A 21,666-nucleotide genomic window follows, 5' to 3' on the forward strand; every position below is an offset into this window, starting at 1 on the left:
AGTGGCAAGAAATAGTCAAAGTGTGAACAGCAAGGACCTACAACCAAGATTACTCTACCCAGCAAAGCTATCATCAAGAATTGGTCAGATAAAGAGCTTCCCAAACAAGAGAAAAGTAAAGGGGTTTATCACCACCAAACCAGTATTACAAGAAATGTTTTGTTTTGTTTTTTAAGAAAAAGAAAAAAAATCATGAATAGGATCAAGAAAATGGCAATAAATACTAGTATATACCCATCAATAACTGAATCTAAAAATCAAATAAATGAGCAAGCAAAACGAAAACTCATAGAGAACATTTTGATAGCTACCAGATGGGAGAGGGATTGAGGGAATGGGTGAAAAAGATGAGGGGATTCATGGGATGTAAGGTAAAGCATAGGGAATATAATCAATAATCTTCTAATAAGCAGGTATGGTGTCAGGTGGGTATGAGATTTTTGGGGACAATCACTTAGTAAGTTTTATAATGTCTAATCACTGGGGTATATCCCTGAAACTAATATTCTATGTCAACTGTAATTGAAAAATAAGAAATGATTTTTAAAAATAAGGCTACTTTTCTGGGAAAAATAATCTTTTCTCTGGTTGTCCACCTTCTTTCTAGTTTACTAACAGTCCACCAGGAAAAGGCATTCATTAGCTTATTCTCTCCAGTTCCCTGGTGCAATTTTCCAGCCCAGCAAAACATTTGTAACTTAGGATGGCCCTGGGGGCCAGGCTAATCTGTTAACACTCCAGAGACAGCAGCTTCTGTGGACATGGAATGATGACTCAAGATCATCTTTCTCTGGAATTATTTTAACTAAGGAAGAAGTTTACTGTTATATTGAGAAAAACAACAACAAAAAACCACACACACATACAAAAAACAAACAAAAAGCAGTCACATCACTCCATCTGCATGCCCCCATATAGCCTAATATTTTCACTTCAGTTGCCAACTTACTCAACCTTGGCATTTAACAATTCATCGAACTAATCCCCTTCCAAGCTTAAGAGTTACTAAAGACAGGTATCACTATTCTGACATTTTCTCAGTTACAATGCTTTAGTTACAATAAAAAAAATGCAACTAGGGAATTTTCCTCACATAACAAGTCAATGGTAGGGAAAGTGCGGAGCTGATTAATTCAGTGGTTGAAGTAATCAACGCCCCCCTCCCCTCCTACTCTGGATTCCTTACAATACTGGCAGCTATTATTTCACAGCTGCCTCACAATAAGCCTGAGCATTTCATTAAAACTGCTGCCTAACCCTACCCTGTTTGGCTCAGTGGATAGAGCGTCAGCCCGCAGACTGAAAGGCCACTGTTTCTATTCGTCAAGGGCACCTACCTCGGTTGCAGGCTCAATCCCTGGTGTGCAGGAGGCAACCAATCCATGTCTTTCTCACATCAACGTTTCTTTCTATCTCTCCCTATCCCTTCCACTCTCTCTAAAAATGAATGGAAAAATATCCTTGGGTGAGTACTAACAAAAAAACAAAAAAATCCAACAACAAAAAAACCCTGCCGCCTAATGGTTGGCTTGTATGAGAAAATTAATTTTCCAATTTGTACTCTCAAAGGCAATTTAGAATACCTATAGAATTTTTAAATGTGTATATCCTTTGATCTAGCAATTCCACTTCTAAAAACTATTATCACAGAAAACCTGAGAGAAAAACAGGTATAGAGATATGATTACAAAACTTTTAACAACAAAAAATCAGAAACAGCCTAAAATATCCATCAATGGGGGTGGGTGAATACTTATAGTAAGAGATTCATACAACAGAATACATCTCAGCTGTTTAACAAGAAAATAGTCTAAGTTTTGTTGATAAGAACCAAACTGCAGAAGTATGTCACCACAAAGAAACAAAAATACCTATAATACCAAAAGCATATGCAACAAAAGTAAAAACGGATGAACTGAATCACATTAAAGTTAAGACTGTGCCTTGAAAGAGTGAAAACACAACCCACAAAACGGGAGAAAATATGTAAAAAACCTCTTTTAACTCAACAAAATGATCTGTTTAAAAACGGGCAGTGAACTCTTAAGACATTTTTCCAAAGAGGATATACAAATAACCAATAAACACATGAGGAGGAGGATCCAAGATGGCTGCTCGGGTAGACACCTAGCCTCAGCAGCTCACAACAATTTCAAGGGAATACAACTAAAATGTAGAATGGACATTGCCCAGAGCTACAGGTAGTCGACTGACTGAAAACTCTACAATAGGAAGGAGGGAGAAAACCAGAAGGAAAATCAGAGGAGCTGAAAAAAAGCCTAAGGTACGGAGACATGCGGCGCGCTCGCACGCAGGCGCGCACGGAGAGGTCGCAGGCGGAGAGGAGGAGAGGGCTGGGTGCTGCCTGGCGTTCCCTAGCAGGAAGGAAATAGAACCCCCAGCCTGGGCTGAACCCCCGAACCGGCAGCGCTGAGCCCCAAGTTATGGGCCAGACCCTGGGGACCCAGGCTCCGGCAGGGGGAGACAATCCCGGGGGACGGCGAAAGGCGGGGCCCCCGGAGTCGCGTGCACATGGCGCGCATAGAACTGAATGTTGACTCTGATGCTGGATTACCCTAGCCGGAAGAAACAAAGCCTCTGGCGGCGGCTATGAGCCTCAGTCCAGACCGCCCCGAACTCCAGGTCTGGGCCAGTCCCTGGGGACCCAGGCTCGGGCAGGGGGAGACGGAGCTGTGAGGTGGAGTCCTGGGAGCGCGGCGAAAGGCCGAGCCCCTGGAGTCGCGCACACTGTGCGCAGAGGACAATCTGTTGACTCTGATCCTGGACTCCCCTAGTGGGAGGGAGAAAGAAAGCTCCAGACTGGAGGAACGCGACGTGGAGCAGGAGCCCCTGCCGGACACCGGCCAGCTGGGCGCCAGCAAGGAGCCGGGCGACAGGGCCCCCGGGGGGGGGTGCCCCTGAGCCTTCGACTGCTGAGCGCGGGCAATGGAGCCAAGGTCGGGGGCTGCTTCCTGGGCGGCGCCGACCCCAGCAACAGGCTGGAGCAGCGCGGGAGCCCGCAGAGAACAAAGGGGTGCCACAGGCCAACCTGCTGAGCTCCCAGGACAAGGAGGAAGAAACCAAAGAAGTTCTCAATGCGAAGAAATCAAGTGAGAGCAAATGATAGTAAAATTACTTAAGAAAGAATACAAAGATCTTGAAAAATCAAAGACTAAGTCAGAAACTCAACGCACCAGCCAACATTGCAACATAAATGTGTTTTTGTTTTTTTTAAAAAAAGAAAAAAAAAAGAGAAAAAAGGGACAGAATGTTGGAACAGCGGCGACCAGGCCTAGAGTGGCCAGGCACAAGGCAGTGGCAGCTGGGCCCGGAGCAGCAGTGGCCAGGCCCCAGAGCAGCAGCAGCCAGAACAAGAGCATCAACGGCCAGCATTGGAGCAGCCAGACCTGGGGCAGTGGCAGCCAGGCCTGAGGCAGAGGCGGCCAAGCCCAGGGTGGCCAGTCCAGGAACACCCAGACACGGAGTGGCCGGGTTGGGAGCAGCCAGGCCCAGAACAGCAGTAGCCAAGCACGGAGCATCCAGGCTGGGAGCGGCCAGGCTCGGAGCAGCCGGGTCAGGTGCGGCCAGGCCCGGAGCAGCGGCTGCCAGGCTGGGAGCGGCCAGGCCCGGAGCAGCCGGGTCTGGTGTGGCCAGGCCTGGAGCAGCGGCTGCCAGGCTAGGAGTGGCCAGGCCCGGAGCAGCAGCTGCCAGGCTGGGAGCAGTCAGGCCCAGAGCAACAGCTGCCAGGCTGGGAGTGGCCAGGCCCGGAGCAGCGGCTGCCAGGCTGGGAGCGGCCAGGCCCGGAGCAGCCGGGTCTGGTGTGGCCAGGCCTGGAGCAGCGGCTGCCAGGCTAGGAGTGGCCAGGCCCGGAGCAGCAGCTGCCAGGCTGGGAGCAGTCAGGCCCAGAGCAACAGCTGCCAGGCTGGGAGCGGCCAGGCCTGGAGAAGCGGCTGCCAGGCTGGGAGCGGCCAGGCCCGGAGCAGCCGGGTCTGGTGTGGCCAGGCCCGGAGCAGCGGCTGCCAGGCTGGGAGCGGCCAGGCTCGGAGCAGCCGGGTCAGGTGCGGCCAGGCCCAGAGCAGCGGCTGCCAGGCTGGGAGCGGCCAGGCCCGGAGCAGCCGGGTCTGGTGCGGCCAGGCCAGGAGCAGCGGCTGCCAGGCTGGGAGCGGCCAGGCCCGGAGCAGCCGGGTCTGGTGCGGCCAGGCCAGGAGCAGCGGCTGCCAGGCTGGGAGCGGCCAGGCCCGGAGCAGTGGCTGCCAGGCTGGGAGCGGCCAGGCCCGGAGCAGCAGCTGCCAGGCTGGGAGCGGCCAGGCCCGGAGCATCCGGGTCTGGTGCGGCCAGGCCCGGAGCAGCGGCTGCCAGGCTGGGAGCGGCCAGGCCCGGAACGGCCGGGACCAGAGCAACCGGGCCCAGAGCAGCCGGGTCGGGTGCGGCCAGGCCTGTAGCAGCAACAGCCAAGTCCAGAGCAACTAGGTTGGGAGCGGCGGTGACCAGACCCGGAGCAGCCAGGCCCGAAACAGCTCGCTCCTCGCCTGTACCTGCCCACGGCTGCCTCTCAGACATGGCTGGAAACTTTTGCGGGAACTTGAGGGTCTGCTGAATCAAGTGATGAAGGCTTGGATCTGGATGTGTTGAGTTAGTATAGCGCTGGGGTGTTGATCTGTGAGTGCCTTGGGTGGGGCCTGGATGAGGCTGGTTGACCTATTTGAAAACGTCTTTTGTGTGAAGTGTATCATTGGGCATGTGGAGGTATTATTGATATGAGAAAATGCTGGATAACAGATTTACTATCTGAAAAGGGATTTGCTGTCGGGGAAAGGGAGGGAGGAGGAGACTGAACATAAACTGTGCACCTATGGATGAGGACGGTGGGGGATGGGGAGGGGGTGGAGGGTGGGGTGGGAACCTGATGGAGGGGGGAAGAAATGAGGAACCTTTGTAATGATGTGAACAATAAAGATTGATTTAAAAAAAAAATAAAAAATAAAAAAAAATATATAAAAAAAAAGAAAAGATAGTCAACAACAGTGTTACAGGAAAGCAAATCAAAACACAATGAGATTACCACCTCACAACCATTAGGATGGTTGCAATCAGAAACAGACAGAAGTTTTGAGGAAGATGGGGAGAAACTAGAACCCCTGTGCACTGTTGGTAAGAATGTAAAATGTTGCAGCAGCTGCCCCTCAAAAACACTTCTGGGGACATACTCAGAAGAACTGAAAGCAAGATCTCCAAGAGATATTTGTACACCCAGGTTCATAGCGGTATTCTTCACAATAATCAAAAAGTAGAAGAAACCCAAGTATCAATTGACAACTGAATGTATAAACAAAATGTGGCAAGTATCTAAAATAGTCAAATTCAGCCCTAACCGATTTGGCTCAGTGGATAGTGTCGGCTTGCAGACTGAAGGGTCCAGGTTCGATTCCAGTCAAGGGCATGTACCTTGGTTGCGTGCACATCCCCAGTGGGGAGTGTACAGAAGGCAGCTGATCGACGTTTCTAATTCTCTATCACTTCCCTCTCCCTTCCTCTCTATAAAAAAAAATAAAAAATCAATAAAACAATTATATTTATAAAAATAAAAGTCAAACTCAGAAACAGAAAGTAGAATGGTGGTTGCCACGGGCTGGAGGAGAGAGAAATGGTGAGTTGTTTAATTGGTACAGAGTTTCAGTTTTGCAAAATGAAAAAGTTCTAGACTGGCTGTATAACAATGTAAAAAACTTAACACTGCTGAGCTGTACAACTAAATATGGTTAAAATAGTAAATAGCATGTACATTTTACCAAACCTAAAAAACATTTTTTTAAAAGAAATAACCATCAAATTTTTGGGTGATCATCAATGGAAAATACTGATGGGGAAAGGAAGACTTGTTTTCTACTTTGTATCTTTCTATACTGTTTGCATTTTTATCATAAACATGTAGTAAGCTAATATTTTTAAATTCACTTTTTAAAAATTCCACTGGACATATTTTAAATTAATATTAAACTCTTAACCCTAGCCGGTTTGGTAGTGCTTAGAGCATTGGCCCACAGACTGAAGGGTTTCAGATTTGATTCTGTCCAAGGGCACAAAACTCAGTTGCAGACTTGATTCCAGGCCCGGTTAGAGCATGTGCAGGAAGCAACCAACCGTTCTCTCATATCTTTCCCCGCTCCCTTCCACCCTCTCTCTCTCTAAAAAAAAAAAAAAAGTGGGGGGGAGGAATCAAATGGGAAAATATCCTTGAGTGAGGAATAACAAAAAAATTAAACTCTAGGCACTGACAAGACTTAAATTATCATGCCACCTTAAGAAGTTTTACCATGCATCTCATCTCTTTGCAAAAGCATTCCATAAGCAGGTGGTTATGATTAGTTCTAGAAGGAATAATTAATTTTCAAAAAGCTCCAGTGTCAGTTAGCGTTAGATACTGCCTATTAGGCTTACTCCAGGCACTGCCCATGACACTTCCCGCCCAGTAATGCCTTATCCAAATGAGAGCGCCACTCTCTAATCCTGAGACTGACAAATGCAATACTGGTGCCCATGCAAACACAAAATCCTAGAGAATTCACACCATTTTTATCCTTCCTTCTCCCCACCTATCAAGGCAGGGATGGGAAACGTCCAGCCTGTGGGCCATATAAGGCCCAAGAAATCTTTGGTCTGGCCCTGCCCAAGCATTAGGGGTGTTAATTAAATATTTGACCAAATACAGCAGGTTAATTTTGAAGGTGATAATTCTGCATGGCCCGTGAATGTTATAACAGTCCTTGGCAGAAAAAAGGTTCCCCATCCCTGTACTGAAGGAACACTAAGCCCAGTCTACTTTTTCTCCTCCCCTCTTCAACAAGGTTACAAGAGAGTTAGTGGTTGGTTAGAAGACCCCCTTGGGAACCAACAGCCATTCCAGAAAAGTAACCGCTCACTTACCAAGGGCTGCCAACAAGAGCAGCTTCTCACAGCATGCTTTAACAACCTTAATGCAGGAGAACGCAATGCCTCCTATGTTACAAATCCAGTTGGAAGAAAAAGAAAATCTAGACTGTGGAAAAGTACAACTTAAAAAGCAAACACCACAGGTTATGGTAGAACACAAAAGCAAGCAGATCTCTAAGTACAGAACTCAATTGTAAGAATTCGACTGCACCTTATTTCTCACTATCATCACTTGCTGTCAAAAACAGAACCTTCACATCTTGATCCATTCAGAGTAAGCCACAGCAGGCAGTTTTGCTTACACAGGGCAGCCAGGTCAGAAGGGTCGCACGAGGAAATGGAAGCAGCAGCCGGCATGTTTTCTTAGGGATTACACTGTTCCAGCCTTTATCCTTCTTTCCAGCCACGTTGGTGCCAAGAAAGCTGCAGCCTCTGCTCTCTGCTCTCAGGCAGCTTGCCACCAGAAAGGCTGGCGCAGGCTCAGGGCTGCAGCTCCCTCTGCTGCCCGCTGTTTCCTTTGCATGCTGCGGCAGGTTCAATGAATTTCAGACCCAAACGTTAAGAGCTAAAACAGCCCTTTATTTAAAAATATTACCAAGAGAGCAAAAGGTCAAATAGTAGTGGAACAGCTATAATGCCAAGTTGTAAGTGAGGTCTCTACTCACCTACAAATCTTCTTCACAAAGAGTTTCTTTTACTCAGTTTAAAGAAAAACAGGAAATGGACTTCTTGGTCCTTCCTCACCTCCACTTAATACTGCCCATTACCCGAGTTTTAAGGTAGGCCTATCCCATCCTCTAGATCCAATTTAAATAGCACGCAATGCATGGTACTGAAGCTATTTGTTTGCCAGTCTGTTTCGTTGTGTTTATTTAACTTTGTGTCTAACAGCAGGTGCTCCATAGCTATTTAACAGAATTCTAACTAGAACCATCCTGAGATACTGGGAAAGGAGAGATCCGTCCACATGATTCAATTAGAAAAATAAGCAATCATTGGGGGAGGAACCAAAATTCTTGGAGAAGAGACAGGTGTTTTTCCAACTAACATGATTTATTATTCCACTTAACTTACCAGTGCTGCTTATGGTCTTTTTTTCAGGTTACCAACCCCAGTGTCCCTCTTGTTAACTCTTAACAGAGCTCATTTTAAATGTACCTTGAAGGGATTTCATTCTTTGTCTAAACCCAAGTACTTCTCACATTCGGATCTTGGTGATAAAATAGAAAAGACCTCATACAATGACTCTATTTTTAAATACTGTAGATGTTATATTTCCAACCTATTGTGGTTAGAAACTGTAGTTCCAGCACCCGCAATTAGAACTGATGATAAGGCCAAGACCGGTTTGACTCAATGGATAGAGCGTCAGCTTGGGGACTGAAGGGTCCCGGGTTCGATTCCGGTCAAGGGCATGTACCTTGGTTGCGGGCATATCCCCAGTAAAGGGTGTGCAAGAGGCAGCTGGTCGATGACTCTCTCTCATCGGTGTTTCTAACTCTCTATCTCTCTCCCTTCCTCTCTGTACAAAAATCAATAAAAATATATATATATTAAAAAAAAAAAAAAAAAAAAGAACTGATGATAAGGACATATAATAGTATATTTGCCTTTATTTTTGTGAACCCCCTATTCTCTTCCACCCAATATCAGAAGCTTACCTGTCAAACAGAATTCCTACTCTTTGCCTTAAGAATCTAGAGATCTGGCTATGTGAAAAGCAAGTGCCAGGGCCAAGAGCCACCCTTCAGAAAACTAAAATACCAACAGCTGGCTAATGGTGCCACTATGTAAAAAGTCTCTTCGATTGGCTAGAAAGAAACAATATAAACTTTTTTAACAAAAACAATTAAGCATCATTTATTGTCATCTAGTAGTTACTTAAGGTTATTGTACGCCAATATGAATAAATGGGTAAGACATATTCTCCAAACAAAGGACACCATACAACACAAACTATATTGTCTCTCAGTAACTCCTCACTTAGCATTTAAGTCATTTCTAGGTGGAGACACTTTGGAGCAGAGTAATATTATCTCCTTTCAGCATGATCCGACCTGCAATACAAAATTAAAAGTGCATAAATTAGAGCAATATGCACTTTTCAACTATTACTTAATGAAGGTAGAGAAATGTTATTTTATGCAAAGTACAGTTTCTGTAGACTAAGTTAACTAACTAGGTCTACCCCAACATTTCCCAATGCTCAGTGTTTGCAGAAGTTGCAAAATGAGTTGTATGTCAAGTTTAGAAAATGCAGCAGACTATAACCAATTCTTAGAGATCTTAGTATGTTGAAGATTTCATCATTCAATAAACATACCAGCTTAAGTTTCACCCAACAATTCCTAAACCCATTTGAGCAAAGGATACTTTTTTTCCTGAGAAATATCTACAAATATCTTCAGGAACACTGGTGTTCAGTAAAACAGTTTGAGAAATGCAAATCAACCAAATTATTTCCCTTTCCCAGGCTTCCACTACAAGTAATATTATTTTCTACATTTATAAGACACTACTATGGGCATTTAACATTTCATAAATTATTTATAAATAATATGTCCATAACACTAGCTTGCCTTTCCTGATACATGTTTAAATTTTAAAAATCTAGGTTTTCACAAAAACAGCCTAAGCAGAGCAAAATCTAACACTTTCAGAAACTACTCTCCACATACTGAGTGTGGGCTCAAGAGAATCCTCAGGGTCCAGAAGAGAGACACCGAAGCTCGTGAGCTATGAACAGGCATTAAGCAACTAAAAACACGAAATGCCTACATAAACCTAAGTTAATGGGATTTTGATAAAAATGATTGTTATTCTTGATGAAACCATAAACCCTAAAGACCTTGTTAATTGGGTTAAGAAATTGGGTTCGTTGATCATTGTTCAGGTTTTATTACATGCTGGGCACTGAGCTTATTAAGGAGCAAAAAAGATGGGACACATGCATGCACTTATGGAGGATCTGGTCCAGCGGGGGAGAAATTAATAAAATAATACCCACTAATGAATGCTTTACTACAAACTCAAAGAGCACAGCACACCCTGTCTGTGCACCCGCACATTTTGGATCTTGGTGATAAGATCTGCCCAATTCCCACTCCAAGCAAAACCAAACCAAACCCAAGGAGGAGGTGACATCTCATGTGAGTCCTAAAGACACAGGAGTAGGATATACAAAGATTTATGATAGAGTAAATGTGCAGATTCAAAGAATAATGAGCAGATTCAAAGAACTGGGGAAAAGAAGAAAAAAAAGACAAATGTGGATGAAGCTCAGAAAATGAAGCAAGAGCAGATGGAGACAAGCACAGATCATAAAGAACCTTGCAGAATACATTAAAAACTTTCTTATCCTACAAGCAGCAGGAAGCCATTGAAGGAAGGACATAAACCAAAGGAATGACAAGGTCAGATTGGTGTTTCTAAGACATTAGTGCAGCCCGAGGAGCAAACTGGAGAGGGATAAGGTAGCTGAAGAGAAATCAATTAGTAAACAGAATAGAAATTGGTGCTATCACTGAGGCAGGGAACACTGAAACAGCTCTCAAAGCGTGAGGGGTAGGGACTGACTTTGATTTCTGATATGTTAACTTTGAGGAGCGTTGAGACATTCAATTCCAGTAGAAATGTTTAACAGGCTCTGAGAGGTACATTTAGAGTCAATGTAGTCATTAAGTGATGTCAGAGTTGTGCAAGCATAGAGTGCATTTACACACTATGCTCTACCGCCATGGTACATGCGGTCCATCATTAACCAAAATGTTGTGATGAGACTATATATATAGACGGTAACTGAAAGTGTAGTCTTGAGTGCCTAAGAAAAACAGGAGGGACTACAACCAAAAGCTTTGAGCAATTTAAACATTTAATGATCAGGTCCCAAAGAATGAACATACGGAAGTGTGAAAAGGAACAGTTAACTATAAATGAAAAGTGAAAAATAAGTGTATAGTATCACAGAGCCAAGGGAACAATATATTAAAAAGGGAGTGGCCAAATGCTGTTCAGACAGTAAAATAGGGGTGTCGAACTCAATCAGAGAAGGGGCCAAAATCTAAAATCCAGCCTAAATCGCGGGCCGAATGGTTTACTGAACAGTCATAAACTGACAATGTCATAAACTGACAGCGGAGTGCAATGATGACAGCGCGGTGCGGGCCACATTGCAAGGCCTGGCGGGCTGGATTTGGCCCGCGGGCCTTGTGTTTGACACATGTGCAGTAAAATGAAGACTGATAATGATCATTAGATTTAACTCCATTAGTCTTTGTAACATCGGTGAGAACTAGTTGAGTGAAGAGGCAGAAGTAGAAATGGTGTGGAATAGACAGAGGATGATTTTAAATGTAACCTCTCCCCCCACCAAATACAAGTTTCCAAGGGCAAACTAAATGTAAACATGAAGTAAGTTGCAAATTATTCAATTCTGCAAGTGAATAAAAATTTCTAAAATTCTGTAAGACTATATTCTTACCTAGTTGTTTTCTTGACTTTGTTTTAGAATGAATCTCTTCTGCATCATCTAATACGAGGTTCATATACTCATCAAAACCCTAGAAAAACAAGCATTAACTGTCATCTTTAAGATCACATTCAAACCATCCTATCTAATGAATAATATGCAAATAGACTGTCACTCCAACACACAAGATGGCCAGCAGGAGAGGGCCTAGGAGGGACAGGCCTGCAAGGGAGGGCAGTTGGGGCGATCAGGCCTACAGGGGAGGGCAGTTAGGGGTGACAGGGCCGGCAGGGGAGGGCAGTGGGGAGACCAGGCCTGTAGGTGAGGGCAGCTGGGGCAACCAGGCTAGCAGGAGAGGGCAGTTAGGGGCAATAGGACTGGCAGGGGAGCATTTAGGCATCAATCAGGCCAGTAGGGGATCGGTTAGGGGGATCAGGCTGGCAGGCAGAAGTGGTTAGGGGCAATCAGGCAGGCGAGAGGTTGGGAGCCAGCATTGGGCCTATATGGGCAGTCGGACATCCTCAAGGGGTCCCAGATTGGAGAGGGTGCAGGCTGGGCTGAGTGACACCCCCCTTCCACACGAATTTTGTGCACCAGGCCTCTCTAGTTCTAAATAAACACACCCATTTAGATACAGAAATGCCAACTTCAGAAATTCATCCCTTTACTGATCTTTCAGAGGAAGAACCATCTTCCACTCTAAGCCTTCTTAAATAACAAAGAAAGCCAGAACACACTCCATTAGATCTGGAACCTTTTGGCCTTAAGAAATTCATTAGCTATGCCAAAGAGCCACTCTCCTAACTTTTATAACCTATTGAATATACAGTATGTGTTCAGGCATAAATTACATTCTACCACTGCTTTTCCCATGTTCCCCACAAAACACTATCACCACTAACCATCACTCTTGCTTTTCAACTAATAAACAGGGAAAGTGGGATTATTAAAGAAATATATGCTGCCTAAAGGGCAAATTTTCAGTCATATTTCATCTTTCTTTAAAACATCACTTGAGCCGGGACCGGTTTGGCTCAGTGGATAGAGCATCGGCCTGCGGACTGAAAGTTCCTGGGTTCGATTCCGGTCAAGGGCATGTACATTGGTTGCGGGCACATCCCCAGTAGGGGGTGTGCAAGAGGCGGCTGATCGATGATTCTCTCTCATCGATATTTCTAACTCTCTATCCCTCTCTCTTCCTCTCTGTGAAAAAATCAATAAAATATATTAAAAAAAAAAAAAAACATCACTTGACCCCGGATGGTGCTGCTCAAAGGTTGAGTGTCGACCTACAAACCAGGATAGGAGGTCACGGTTTGATTCAGGCAGGGCACATGTCCAGTTTGCAAACTCAATTCCCAGTAGGGGGTGTGCAGGAGGCAGCCGATCAATGATTCTCTCTCATCACTGATGTTTCTATTTTTCTCCCTTCCTCTCTGAAATCAATAAAAATACACATTAAAACACACACACACAAAAAACATTACTTAAGCGCCAGCTGTGGGGCTCAGTTGGAATGTTGTCCCACACACCAAAAAGGTTATGGGTTAGATTCCGGTCAAGGCACATACCCTGTTCTTATATTAATTTTTTCTCCCAAAGTTGCGCTAGGTCTTATTTTCAGGGGATGTCTTATCTTTCCATGCGCTAGGTCTTATTTTCGGAGGATGTCTTATTTTTGGGGAAACACGGTACCTAGGTTGTAGGTTCAATCCCCGGTAGGGGTGCACATATGAGGCAACCAATAGGTGTTTCTCTTTTACATCAATCTAATCAGTAAAACATATCCTTGGGTGAGGATTTTAAAAAAAAAACCAAAAAACAACAACACACACACAAAAACCCATCTCAAAAAACATTATTCAAGGTATTTTTTAACTAATAATCTTATTTAACTAATTCGATTCAGCTCCATCAGGTATGGCCTAACCCAGATTATGCTCCATCAATCTCAACTCCCTCTTTTTTATCCCTCTCCTTCTAATATTAATGTTTAGATTATTTTTTTATTAAATTATTAACTGTGTACATATCTTACCATTGCCCCCCCTCCCATACATGCCCTTCTTCCCCAGAGTTCTGTGTCCACTGGTTGTACTTATATGCATGTATACAAGTCCTTCGGTTGATCTCTTATCTACCGCAGATCTCCCTACCTTCCCCACTGTAATTTGACAGTCTGCTTGTTGCTTTATTGTCTCTATATCTATCTTTTGGTTCATCAGTTTATAATGTTCTTTATTATCCATAAACGAGTGAGGTCAGGTGGTTGTTTAGATTATTTTTAAAATTAATTTTCCTTCTATTTTATGAATTACCCAATCTCTATCAAGTAAAATAAGCAAGCAAGGGCAGTGGGCCCCGAAAACACTTTCCTTGGGTTGGGTCTTTGACTTTTTTGTACACTGCTCTGGCTGGCCATTTTTTGTGAAATCTTTTTCTTTTTGGTGAGATCTTTTTCTATAACAAACTGCCCTGGATAAAATATCCCGGGTACTCACAATGATACAGCCTTCTATCCGCATATTCACTTGCTCATAAAGCCACACCTGAATCCGAGATCTCTGAAATAATCATAAAAATAGAAATGTTAAAAAGTACACAAAATCCAATCACTGTGCTCAAACATTAGAGAAATATGGTTCCTTAAAAAACCTAAAATAAATTAAATAAAAACTGAGAGTTTTAATCATTTGACTCATATCAGAATTGGTAACCAAGACTACTTGACAAGAAAAATTCTCATGTAATAAATGCTGCACTGGGACCAGACAGTCCCAAGCTAGACACCTAAATCTTCCTGTGACTTGGGACTCAATCGTATTTTTTACTGTTTCTAGTTTCAATACATTTAAAGATTGGTGTCAGTAGAGCACAAAGCAGTAAATTTCAAAGACCAAGGTCTTCTTTCTTAAGTGCTATAATAAAATCCAGCTCTAAAACAGCTTACTCTAGTTTCTCAGTTTTCCAGGCCTCACATTTAATAACCAGGAGAGAAACCTTCAATTCTGATGATTAAAAATTACAACAGCTCTGGATGGTTTGGCTCAGTGGATAGAGGTCGGCCTGCGAACTCAAGGGTCCCGGGTTCCATTCCGGTCAAGGTCATGTACCTTGGTTGTGGGCACATCCCCAATGAGGGGTGTGTGCAGGAGGCAGCTGACTGATGTTTCTCTCTCATCAATGTTTCTGACTCTATCCCTCTCCCTTCCTCTCTGTAAAAAAATCAATAAAAATTTTTAAAAAACATAAAAATTACAACAGCTTGAAATTAATGCTTTTCAATTGTGTTGTCACACACTAAAATTTGTCAGAGCAAAAGGCACTGCGTTTTCTTTCAGAGATAATTTAAACACTCTGTATTGCCAATGCAGACTCTGCTGCTAAATATCCCCAAAAGGAAAGCAGACCGTCCCTTAAATCCTCTAACCCTATCCCTCCCTTCTTCCTTTTGGAGTGTCTTTTCTATACCTGAGTCTCCCTCTACGTGTTAAAACCACTCCTTTATTACATGGTTTAAAGCTAACGGAATTTTCCTCCCAACGTTTCACCCTAGGGGGAAGAAGGAGAAAAGGGCCAATGTTCTGGCCATCATCACCCCCAACAAAAGTACCGATACCCACCACCTCCCCGACACGTCCGCCAATAATGACTTTCTGAAATGAGTACTTTTTGGTCCTGCAAAGCATCAACACAATTCTTTACGTGCTCGCAGTTACCATGGCTCCGCACCGTTGTATCCCCTTCGACTTTCCCTGCACCCCTTCCCCTCGAACACACCCCCATCTCCACAATGCCCTCTTTTTAACTGTAGAACACAGTGATCGGACAGGGCAGGGAAACAAGTTAACGACACAACAACTTACGTACATTTTGCAAGTATCTGAAGATGAGGTTCTGCGCCGACGGTTAAAGAGAAAGCAACAAGCACGGCATACTCTCTGCTCCCAGGAACCGGTCACTGGCTAACCCCCCTCGAATGTTTTCGAGGTCTTGGCGCCCACGCCACGGGAAGCACCCAACTAGGCCCTCCTTAGGATTCCTAGGACCTCAGTGCTCTGCCGGACCGTCTCCTCTCTCTCACTCCAGGAGTTTGCTTTGGCGCCATTTTCCTTCCCCTCCCCCAAACCCACACCTCCCGCTGGCTCACAGTAACTATTAAAACTGCGCCCCTCTGCCCCCCTCCCGAACCCCCGCGGCCCCCGGTGGGGCCTGCCCACGCCGCCCCCTGCCTCCCCCCGGCCCCGCGCCTTGGCGGGCCGCGGCGCCGCGGGGGCTCACGGGAAGTGGAAGGCGCACACCGCTCCTCCGCGCCCGCGGCCCGCCTTCCCGCCCCGCTTTCCGGCCCGAACCTCCCGGTCCCGACATCCTGCGAAGGATACGATGGGCTGCACCATCACCTTCTGCACCTTCTGGCCCTGGCCGCGGTACGCCATGGTGGAAGCTAACAAAGACCACGCTGAGCCCCACGCTAGCCACCGAGCCACTCCGGGAAGAAAGAACCGGAAGCGGAAGTGCGCGGCGCTGGCATAGCGGCCGGCGCAGTTCCCGGGAAGTGCTTCTCTAGCTTTTCTCGGTGCTCTGTGGCCTCCGGGGGAGGCCAAGGGAGGCAACCGCGTTCTGGAACGGGCGTCGGCCCTACGGCGCCATCTGGAGGGAGGCGGGGGAGACACCCGCCTGTTTGTGTCTCCATTTTCTGAGCTCCCCCCCAACTTAATATATTTTTATGGATTTTATATTTCTGATGGCAGGGCTCAAATCCATTTCACTTGTAGTGTATGACCAAGGATCAGTTCTTTAGCTTTGCCATATCTTGGCTTAGTTGTTACCAAAATGGAGACACAAGCGTTCCTTCCTCATGGAACTGAAGTTTTAGGGAAATGGTATGTGTGTACATACTAAGTATGTGCGTACATATAGAGGCCCCAGCGTTCTAACCCACTGTTTCCCAAACTTTTGACATATGTACCCCTTCTATAATTTTCGTAACGCTGAGTACCCCTCGTACTCATGAGAACGTAGAATTAGGTGCAGCTAAGCACGGTGCAGTGCATGTCCCCACCAAACTCCGGTGCAACGCGTACCCCCACCAAACTCTTCCCGTCCCCCTGGGGGTACGCGTACCACACTTTGGGAAACACTGTTAACCTAATTATTTCCTGGGTAACACAGAAGGAGAGCTGGAATTTATTAAGTTATGTCATGGGCTTGTGGCCTGACAGATATTTCATTTAATTGGAATATACATTTTATAGGTGAGGAAACTGGAGCTCAGAGTTGTTAAGCACTTGTCTAAACAGACAAGTGGCAAGTGGCAGAAACATAACCTGCTTAACTGAATGAGGTCTTCTGTTTGAGGATAAATAATATTAATGCCAACCTCATAAAAGTGTTGAGATCAAATAAAATGAAAATGACTTTTAAACTGTAGGGAGCAAGAAAATGCATACGGTATTATTTCTTTTAAGAAAATGTCTTGCCTCAAACCCAATAGAGCAGTGGTTCTCAACCTTTCTAATGCCGCGACCCTTTAATACAGTTCCTCATGTTGTGGTGACCCCCAACCATAAAATTATTTTCGTTGCTACTTCATAACTGTAATTTTGCTACTGTCATGAATTGTAATGTCACCACAACATGAGGAACTGTTAATGAATCGTAATGTAAATATCTGTGTTTTCCGATGGTCTTAGGCTCTACAGCAGTGGTTCTCGACACACAGGCTGTAGAGCCTAAGACCATCGGAAAACACAGATATTTACATTATGATTTATAACAGTTGCAAAATTACAGTTATAAAGTAGCAACGAAAATAATTCTATGGCTGGGGGTCACCACAACATGAGGAACTGTATTAAAGGGTTGTGGCATTAGGAAGGTTGAGAACCACTGCAATCGAGGGTCATGTTGTGCACAGAGGAAACGAGGTAGATTTGCTGCATTCAGAGACAGCGAGGACAGAACACTCTGGTTTAGCTATTCCACCAGAGATGCCTAGCTACTTGTTTTGAATCTTCTTGTTCCTAAAGTCATGATTCCTAAAGTTTTAGGGATTGATCCGTATAAGTGACCATTTGACTGATTATACAGCTTATCAGAAGTGGTTTGCTTTAAAAAATGATTTTGCACCCTAACCGGTTTGGCTCAGTGGATAGAACGTCGGCCTATGGACTGAAAGGTCCCAGGTTCGATTCTGGTCAAGAGCATGTATAATACATTGGTTGTGGGCACATCCCCAGTAGGGCATGTGCAGGAGGCAGCTGATCAATATTTCTCTCATCGATATTTCTAACTCTCTATCCCTCTCCTTTCCTATCTGCAAAAAATCAATAAAAATATATTAAAAAATAAAAAAATGATTTTGCTGTTTTACATTTAAACCTTTGAATGAGATTTAATCTATAATTTATCCCCGTGTATCCTGGAATTGATAACACCTTTATACTTTCCAGACGGCTGCCCAGTTTTCCATCATCTTTACAAAAAAACCACCTTGTTCCCCATTCAACTTAAAATACATTTATAAATACGGTATAACAAGTCTGTGTGTATGTATATAGTTTTGTTCATTTGATCTTTGTATCTATTTATGGACCAGTTACTATCACTGTTAAAAATATTATAGCTTTGTAATGTTTTGTTATTTGGTAGGACTAAAAAGTAGGTAATTTTTTCCTAGCTATTCTTGGTTATTTTCCTCACAAACTTAATTAGCTTCTCTAATTAAAAAAAAAAAAAAAAATCCTTTTGGTATTTTCACTGAGATTAAACTCTAGAACTTAGAATTATTTTTTTAATCTAAATACATGATGTCTTTCTGTTTGTTCATATTTTCCTTTGAGTCTTTGAGAAGTTTTTTCTTTCTAGTTTATCTAGTTTAATCATAGATATTTCATCTCTCATTCTTAAAAATTAAAAAAATATTTTTATTGATTTCAGAGAGGGAGAGGGAGAGGGAGATAGAAATATCAATGATGAAAATCACTGATCGGCTGCCTTCTGCAAGCTTTTGCAAGCTTTGGGGATTAAGCCCACAATCCGGGCATGTGCCCTTGACCGGAATTGAACCCATGACCCTTCAGTCCGCAGGCTGATGCTCTATCCATGGAGTCAGACCAGTATGCTTTTTTATATGAGGGAGACTAGGACTCTAATAAACCAAGGCTGAAGTTACCCGTAAAGGCCTGGAACTAGTCTAATATTCATACCCCAGCCCAGATTCAGAGCTGGAAAATAGAGCCTACCTCTTCACAGGAAGTATGTGAAAGAATTTGCAGTCAGACTTAATCTAATACAAAGACCCAAAATAAAAATTGGCAATGGAAGTGATCAGTTTATAGCAAAGGAAATATAAATGGTTTTCAAATATATGCAGTGTTGCCCCACTATCTATCTACCTATCTATATATCTATCCACTTGTTCAACAAGCAGTTGTCTTATATTTGAGCATTCTTCCTTCTCTGCCTTTAGTCTGAACTTTCTTGTTTTCCCTTACTCTTTTTTCTTTTTAAATTTTTTTTTTTATATTTTATTGATTTTTTTACAGAGGGAAAGGGATAGAGAGTTAGAAACATAGATGAGAAACATCGACCAGCTGCCTCCTGCACACACCCTACTGGGGATGTGTCCGCAACCAAGGTAGATGCCCTTGACTGGAATTGAACCTGGGACCTTTCAGTCCACAGGCCGATGCTCTATCCAGAGCCAAACCGATTTCGGCTACCCTTACTCTTTAAAAAATAAAAACGAGCCGAAACCGTTTGACTCAGTGGATAGAGCGTCGGTCTGCGGACTAGAAGGTCCCAGGTTCGATTCCGGTCAAGGGCATGTATTATACATTGGTTGTGGGCACATCCCCAATAGGAGGTGTGCAGGAGGCAACTGGTCGATGACTCTCTCTCATCAATGTTTCTAGCTCTCTATCTCTCTCCTTTCCTCTCTGTGAAAAATCAATAAAATATATTTTAAAAAAATAAAAAATAAAAACGATTTTATTGCCCTGACCAGGAATTGAACCAGTTACCTCCTGGTGCATAGGATGTTCAATCCACTTGGCTACACTGTTTACCCTTACTCTTAACTCTGCAGATTTTTGCTTTACTCCTAAGGACAAATCAGAGTTTAAAAACAATAACATCCAGAGACAGGCCAATACCAAGTTTTAATACACTGTTTTTTGCTCATTACCATAGACTGGCGTGGGGAATATCCAGCCAGCGGGCTGTATAAGGCCCGTGAAATAATTTGGTCTGGCCCTGTCAAGGCACTAGTAGTTAGTAAATTAAATATTTGACCAAACATAGCAGGCGAATTTTTAAGTTGGTGTTATATCCAATGGCCCTTGGCAGAAAAAAGGTTCCCCACTCCTGTCATCAACTATGACAGCAACAACATAGCAGTTAAATCCAACCAAAATCTAAATACTTTCATAGGCCCTCAGTAAATCCTGGGACTCCTGATTTCTTAAATTCCAGATGGCTGTTCTTATCTAAGGTAATCGCTTATTCTTTGTCCATTTTATTTTACCGTGCTAAGAAAATGGTCAAGTATCTTCTTTGTGCTCATGCCCTTCATTTATCTCATTTTGAAAATTCAAATGGAGCCCTAACTGGTTTGGCTCAGTGGGTGGAGCCTCCACCTGTGGACTGAAGGGTCCCAAGTTGGATCCTGGTCAAGGGCATGTTCCTTGGTTTCGGGCACATCCCCAGTGGGGGGGCATGCAAGGGGCAGCTGATTGGTTTCTCTTCCATCTGTTTCTGACTATCCCTCTCCCTTCCTCTCTGTTAAAAAATTCAGTAAAATGTATTTTAAGAAAATTCAAATGGAATCTGAAAAAATTAATGCAGTCAGATATGTGGGTTGTGGAAACTTGAACCGATTACTGAGTAGCTTTCAAAGATGATTTAAGAAAAAAAGGCTTTTGAAACGAATTGTACCCAATTGCACGTAAGAATATGCCTGTACTTTCTTGTTAAATCTGATCACACTTTGACACTACCATGAAGACAAAAGCAGTGATCTTCAATCCAGTGTAAGATTTAGTATCAAAATGGTTATGTAAAATAAGAGGTAGACACTAATCAATAAATATTAAGCTAGTTTAAAAATGTTACCTATTAAAGAGGTAGCAATTGGTAACCTCAGTTACTGTTGCTAAACTGACAAATTCAAAGAAAATATTTTTAAGAATTGTAAAAACATTCTAGGAACATGAAGCCAGTTTTAGAAAAGGATCATAAAACTTTGGCCAATATAGAATAAGCTTTATTTCTGAAACTATACTAAACATCAGTCTAATCTCTAGTCCAAGATTGGTCAAGATGAAAAGCAGCCCTAGCTGGTTTGGCTCAGTGGATAAAACTGTGGCCTGTGAACTAAAAGGTCCCAGGTTTAATTCCAATCAAGGGCACATGTCTGGGTTCTGGGCTCAAACCCCAGTGGGGGACTTACAGGAGGCAGCCGATCAATGATTTTCTCTCATCATGGATGTTTCTCTCTCTCCCTCTTCCTCTCTGAAATCAATTAAAAATATATATATTAAAAAAAAAACACACACAAATGTATTTAAAAAAAACAAACCTGTTCTGGACCTATCAAAGGACCTATTAGAATTTGAGGTTAAGGCCACAATTTTAGAAATCATTGATCTTGAGACAAATATAGGAATCACAAACTATTTTGAAATTTTTGACTTTAGCCAAACTGTATTATTTGGGCCTTTTTTCTATTTTTAAAATTGCAAATCATCACTCAAAACTAAATATAAATCTTTTGCTTTTTGTGAAAAGCTGATTCAACTTGCTGGTACTACTATTTGGCAAAGAAAAAGAAAAAATCTATGTTCTTCGGTGGCTAACAAATTCTTATGTAACCCCCTAACAAAATATTGGCACACTACTGAAAAAAACTGGACTTTCTAGAATTAAAAATTTTAATTGCCTTCATGCTTGAAAATTCTAAATTGTTGAATCCATCTAAAATCACTTATAAACATTCTCTCCTTTAAGAATTTTAATGGCATTACTTGAGTTACAATGATAATGGCCGAGTACCAGAAAAGAATCCTCACATACAACTAACGTGTATGTATCTAAAATTGAGCAAGCTTATGGTAGGTTTGGCAGTATGTCCTGGTAAAAGATTTCTAAAGCCAAATAATACCGGTGAAATTGGAGCATTTACACAAAAGGCCAACACCATTTCGATTGGGGCCACTATTGAGGCAGATCCTAGGCTGACATGAGGTATGGCCACTTAACTCACAATG

General features: G+C 43.3%; 1 protein-coding gene across 1 annotated transcript; it reads right to left on the minus strand.

Annotated features, from left to right (window-relative positions):
* Positions 1-7,488: 7,488 nt before the first annotated feature.
* On the minus strand, positions 7,489-16,639 carry SNRPE (small nuclear ribonucleoprotein polypeptide E). The gene is made up of 5 exons (XM_084865944.1): positions 15,781-16,639; positions 15,269-15,295; positions 13,900-13,962; positions 11,411-11,489; positions 7,489-8,987 (listed from the first exon to the last, which is right to left on the minus strand). The coding sequence occupies exons 1-5, from the start codon at positions 15,832-15,834 to the stop codon at positions 8,932-8,934; spliced, it is 279 nt and encodes a 92-aa protein (XP_084722070.1). The 5' UTR covers positions 15,835-16,639; the 3' UTR covers positions 7,489-8,931.
* Positions 16,640-21,666: the final 5,027 nt, after the last annotated feature.

Source organism: Pipistrellus hanaki (genome assembly GCF_964339955.1).
Source record: "Pipistrellus hanaki genome assembly, chromosome: 18".
Lineage (NCBI taxonomy): Eukaryota > Metazoa > Chordata > Mammalia > Chiroptera > Vespertilionidae > Pipistrellus > Pipistrellus hanaki.

Coding starts and splice junctions, on each gene's coding strand:
- SNRPE (XM_084865944.1), bottom strand. CDS start 15,834: ATGGCGTACCGCGGCCAGGGCCAGAAGGTGCAGAAGGTGATGGTGCAG. Junction 11,490..13,899: donor GGATAGAAGGCTGTATCATT/GTGAGTACCCGG, acceptor TTGTTTTTCTAG/GGTTTTGATGAGTATATGAA. Junction 8,988..11,410: donor AAAGTCAAGAAAACAACTAG/GTAAGAATATAG, acceptor TTTGTATTGCAG/GTCGGATCATGCTGAAAGGA.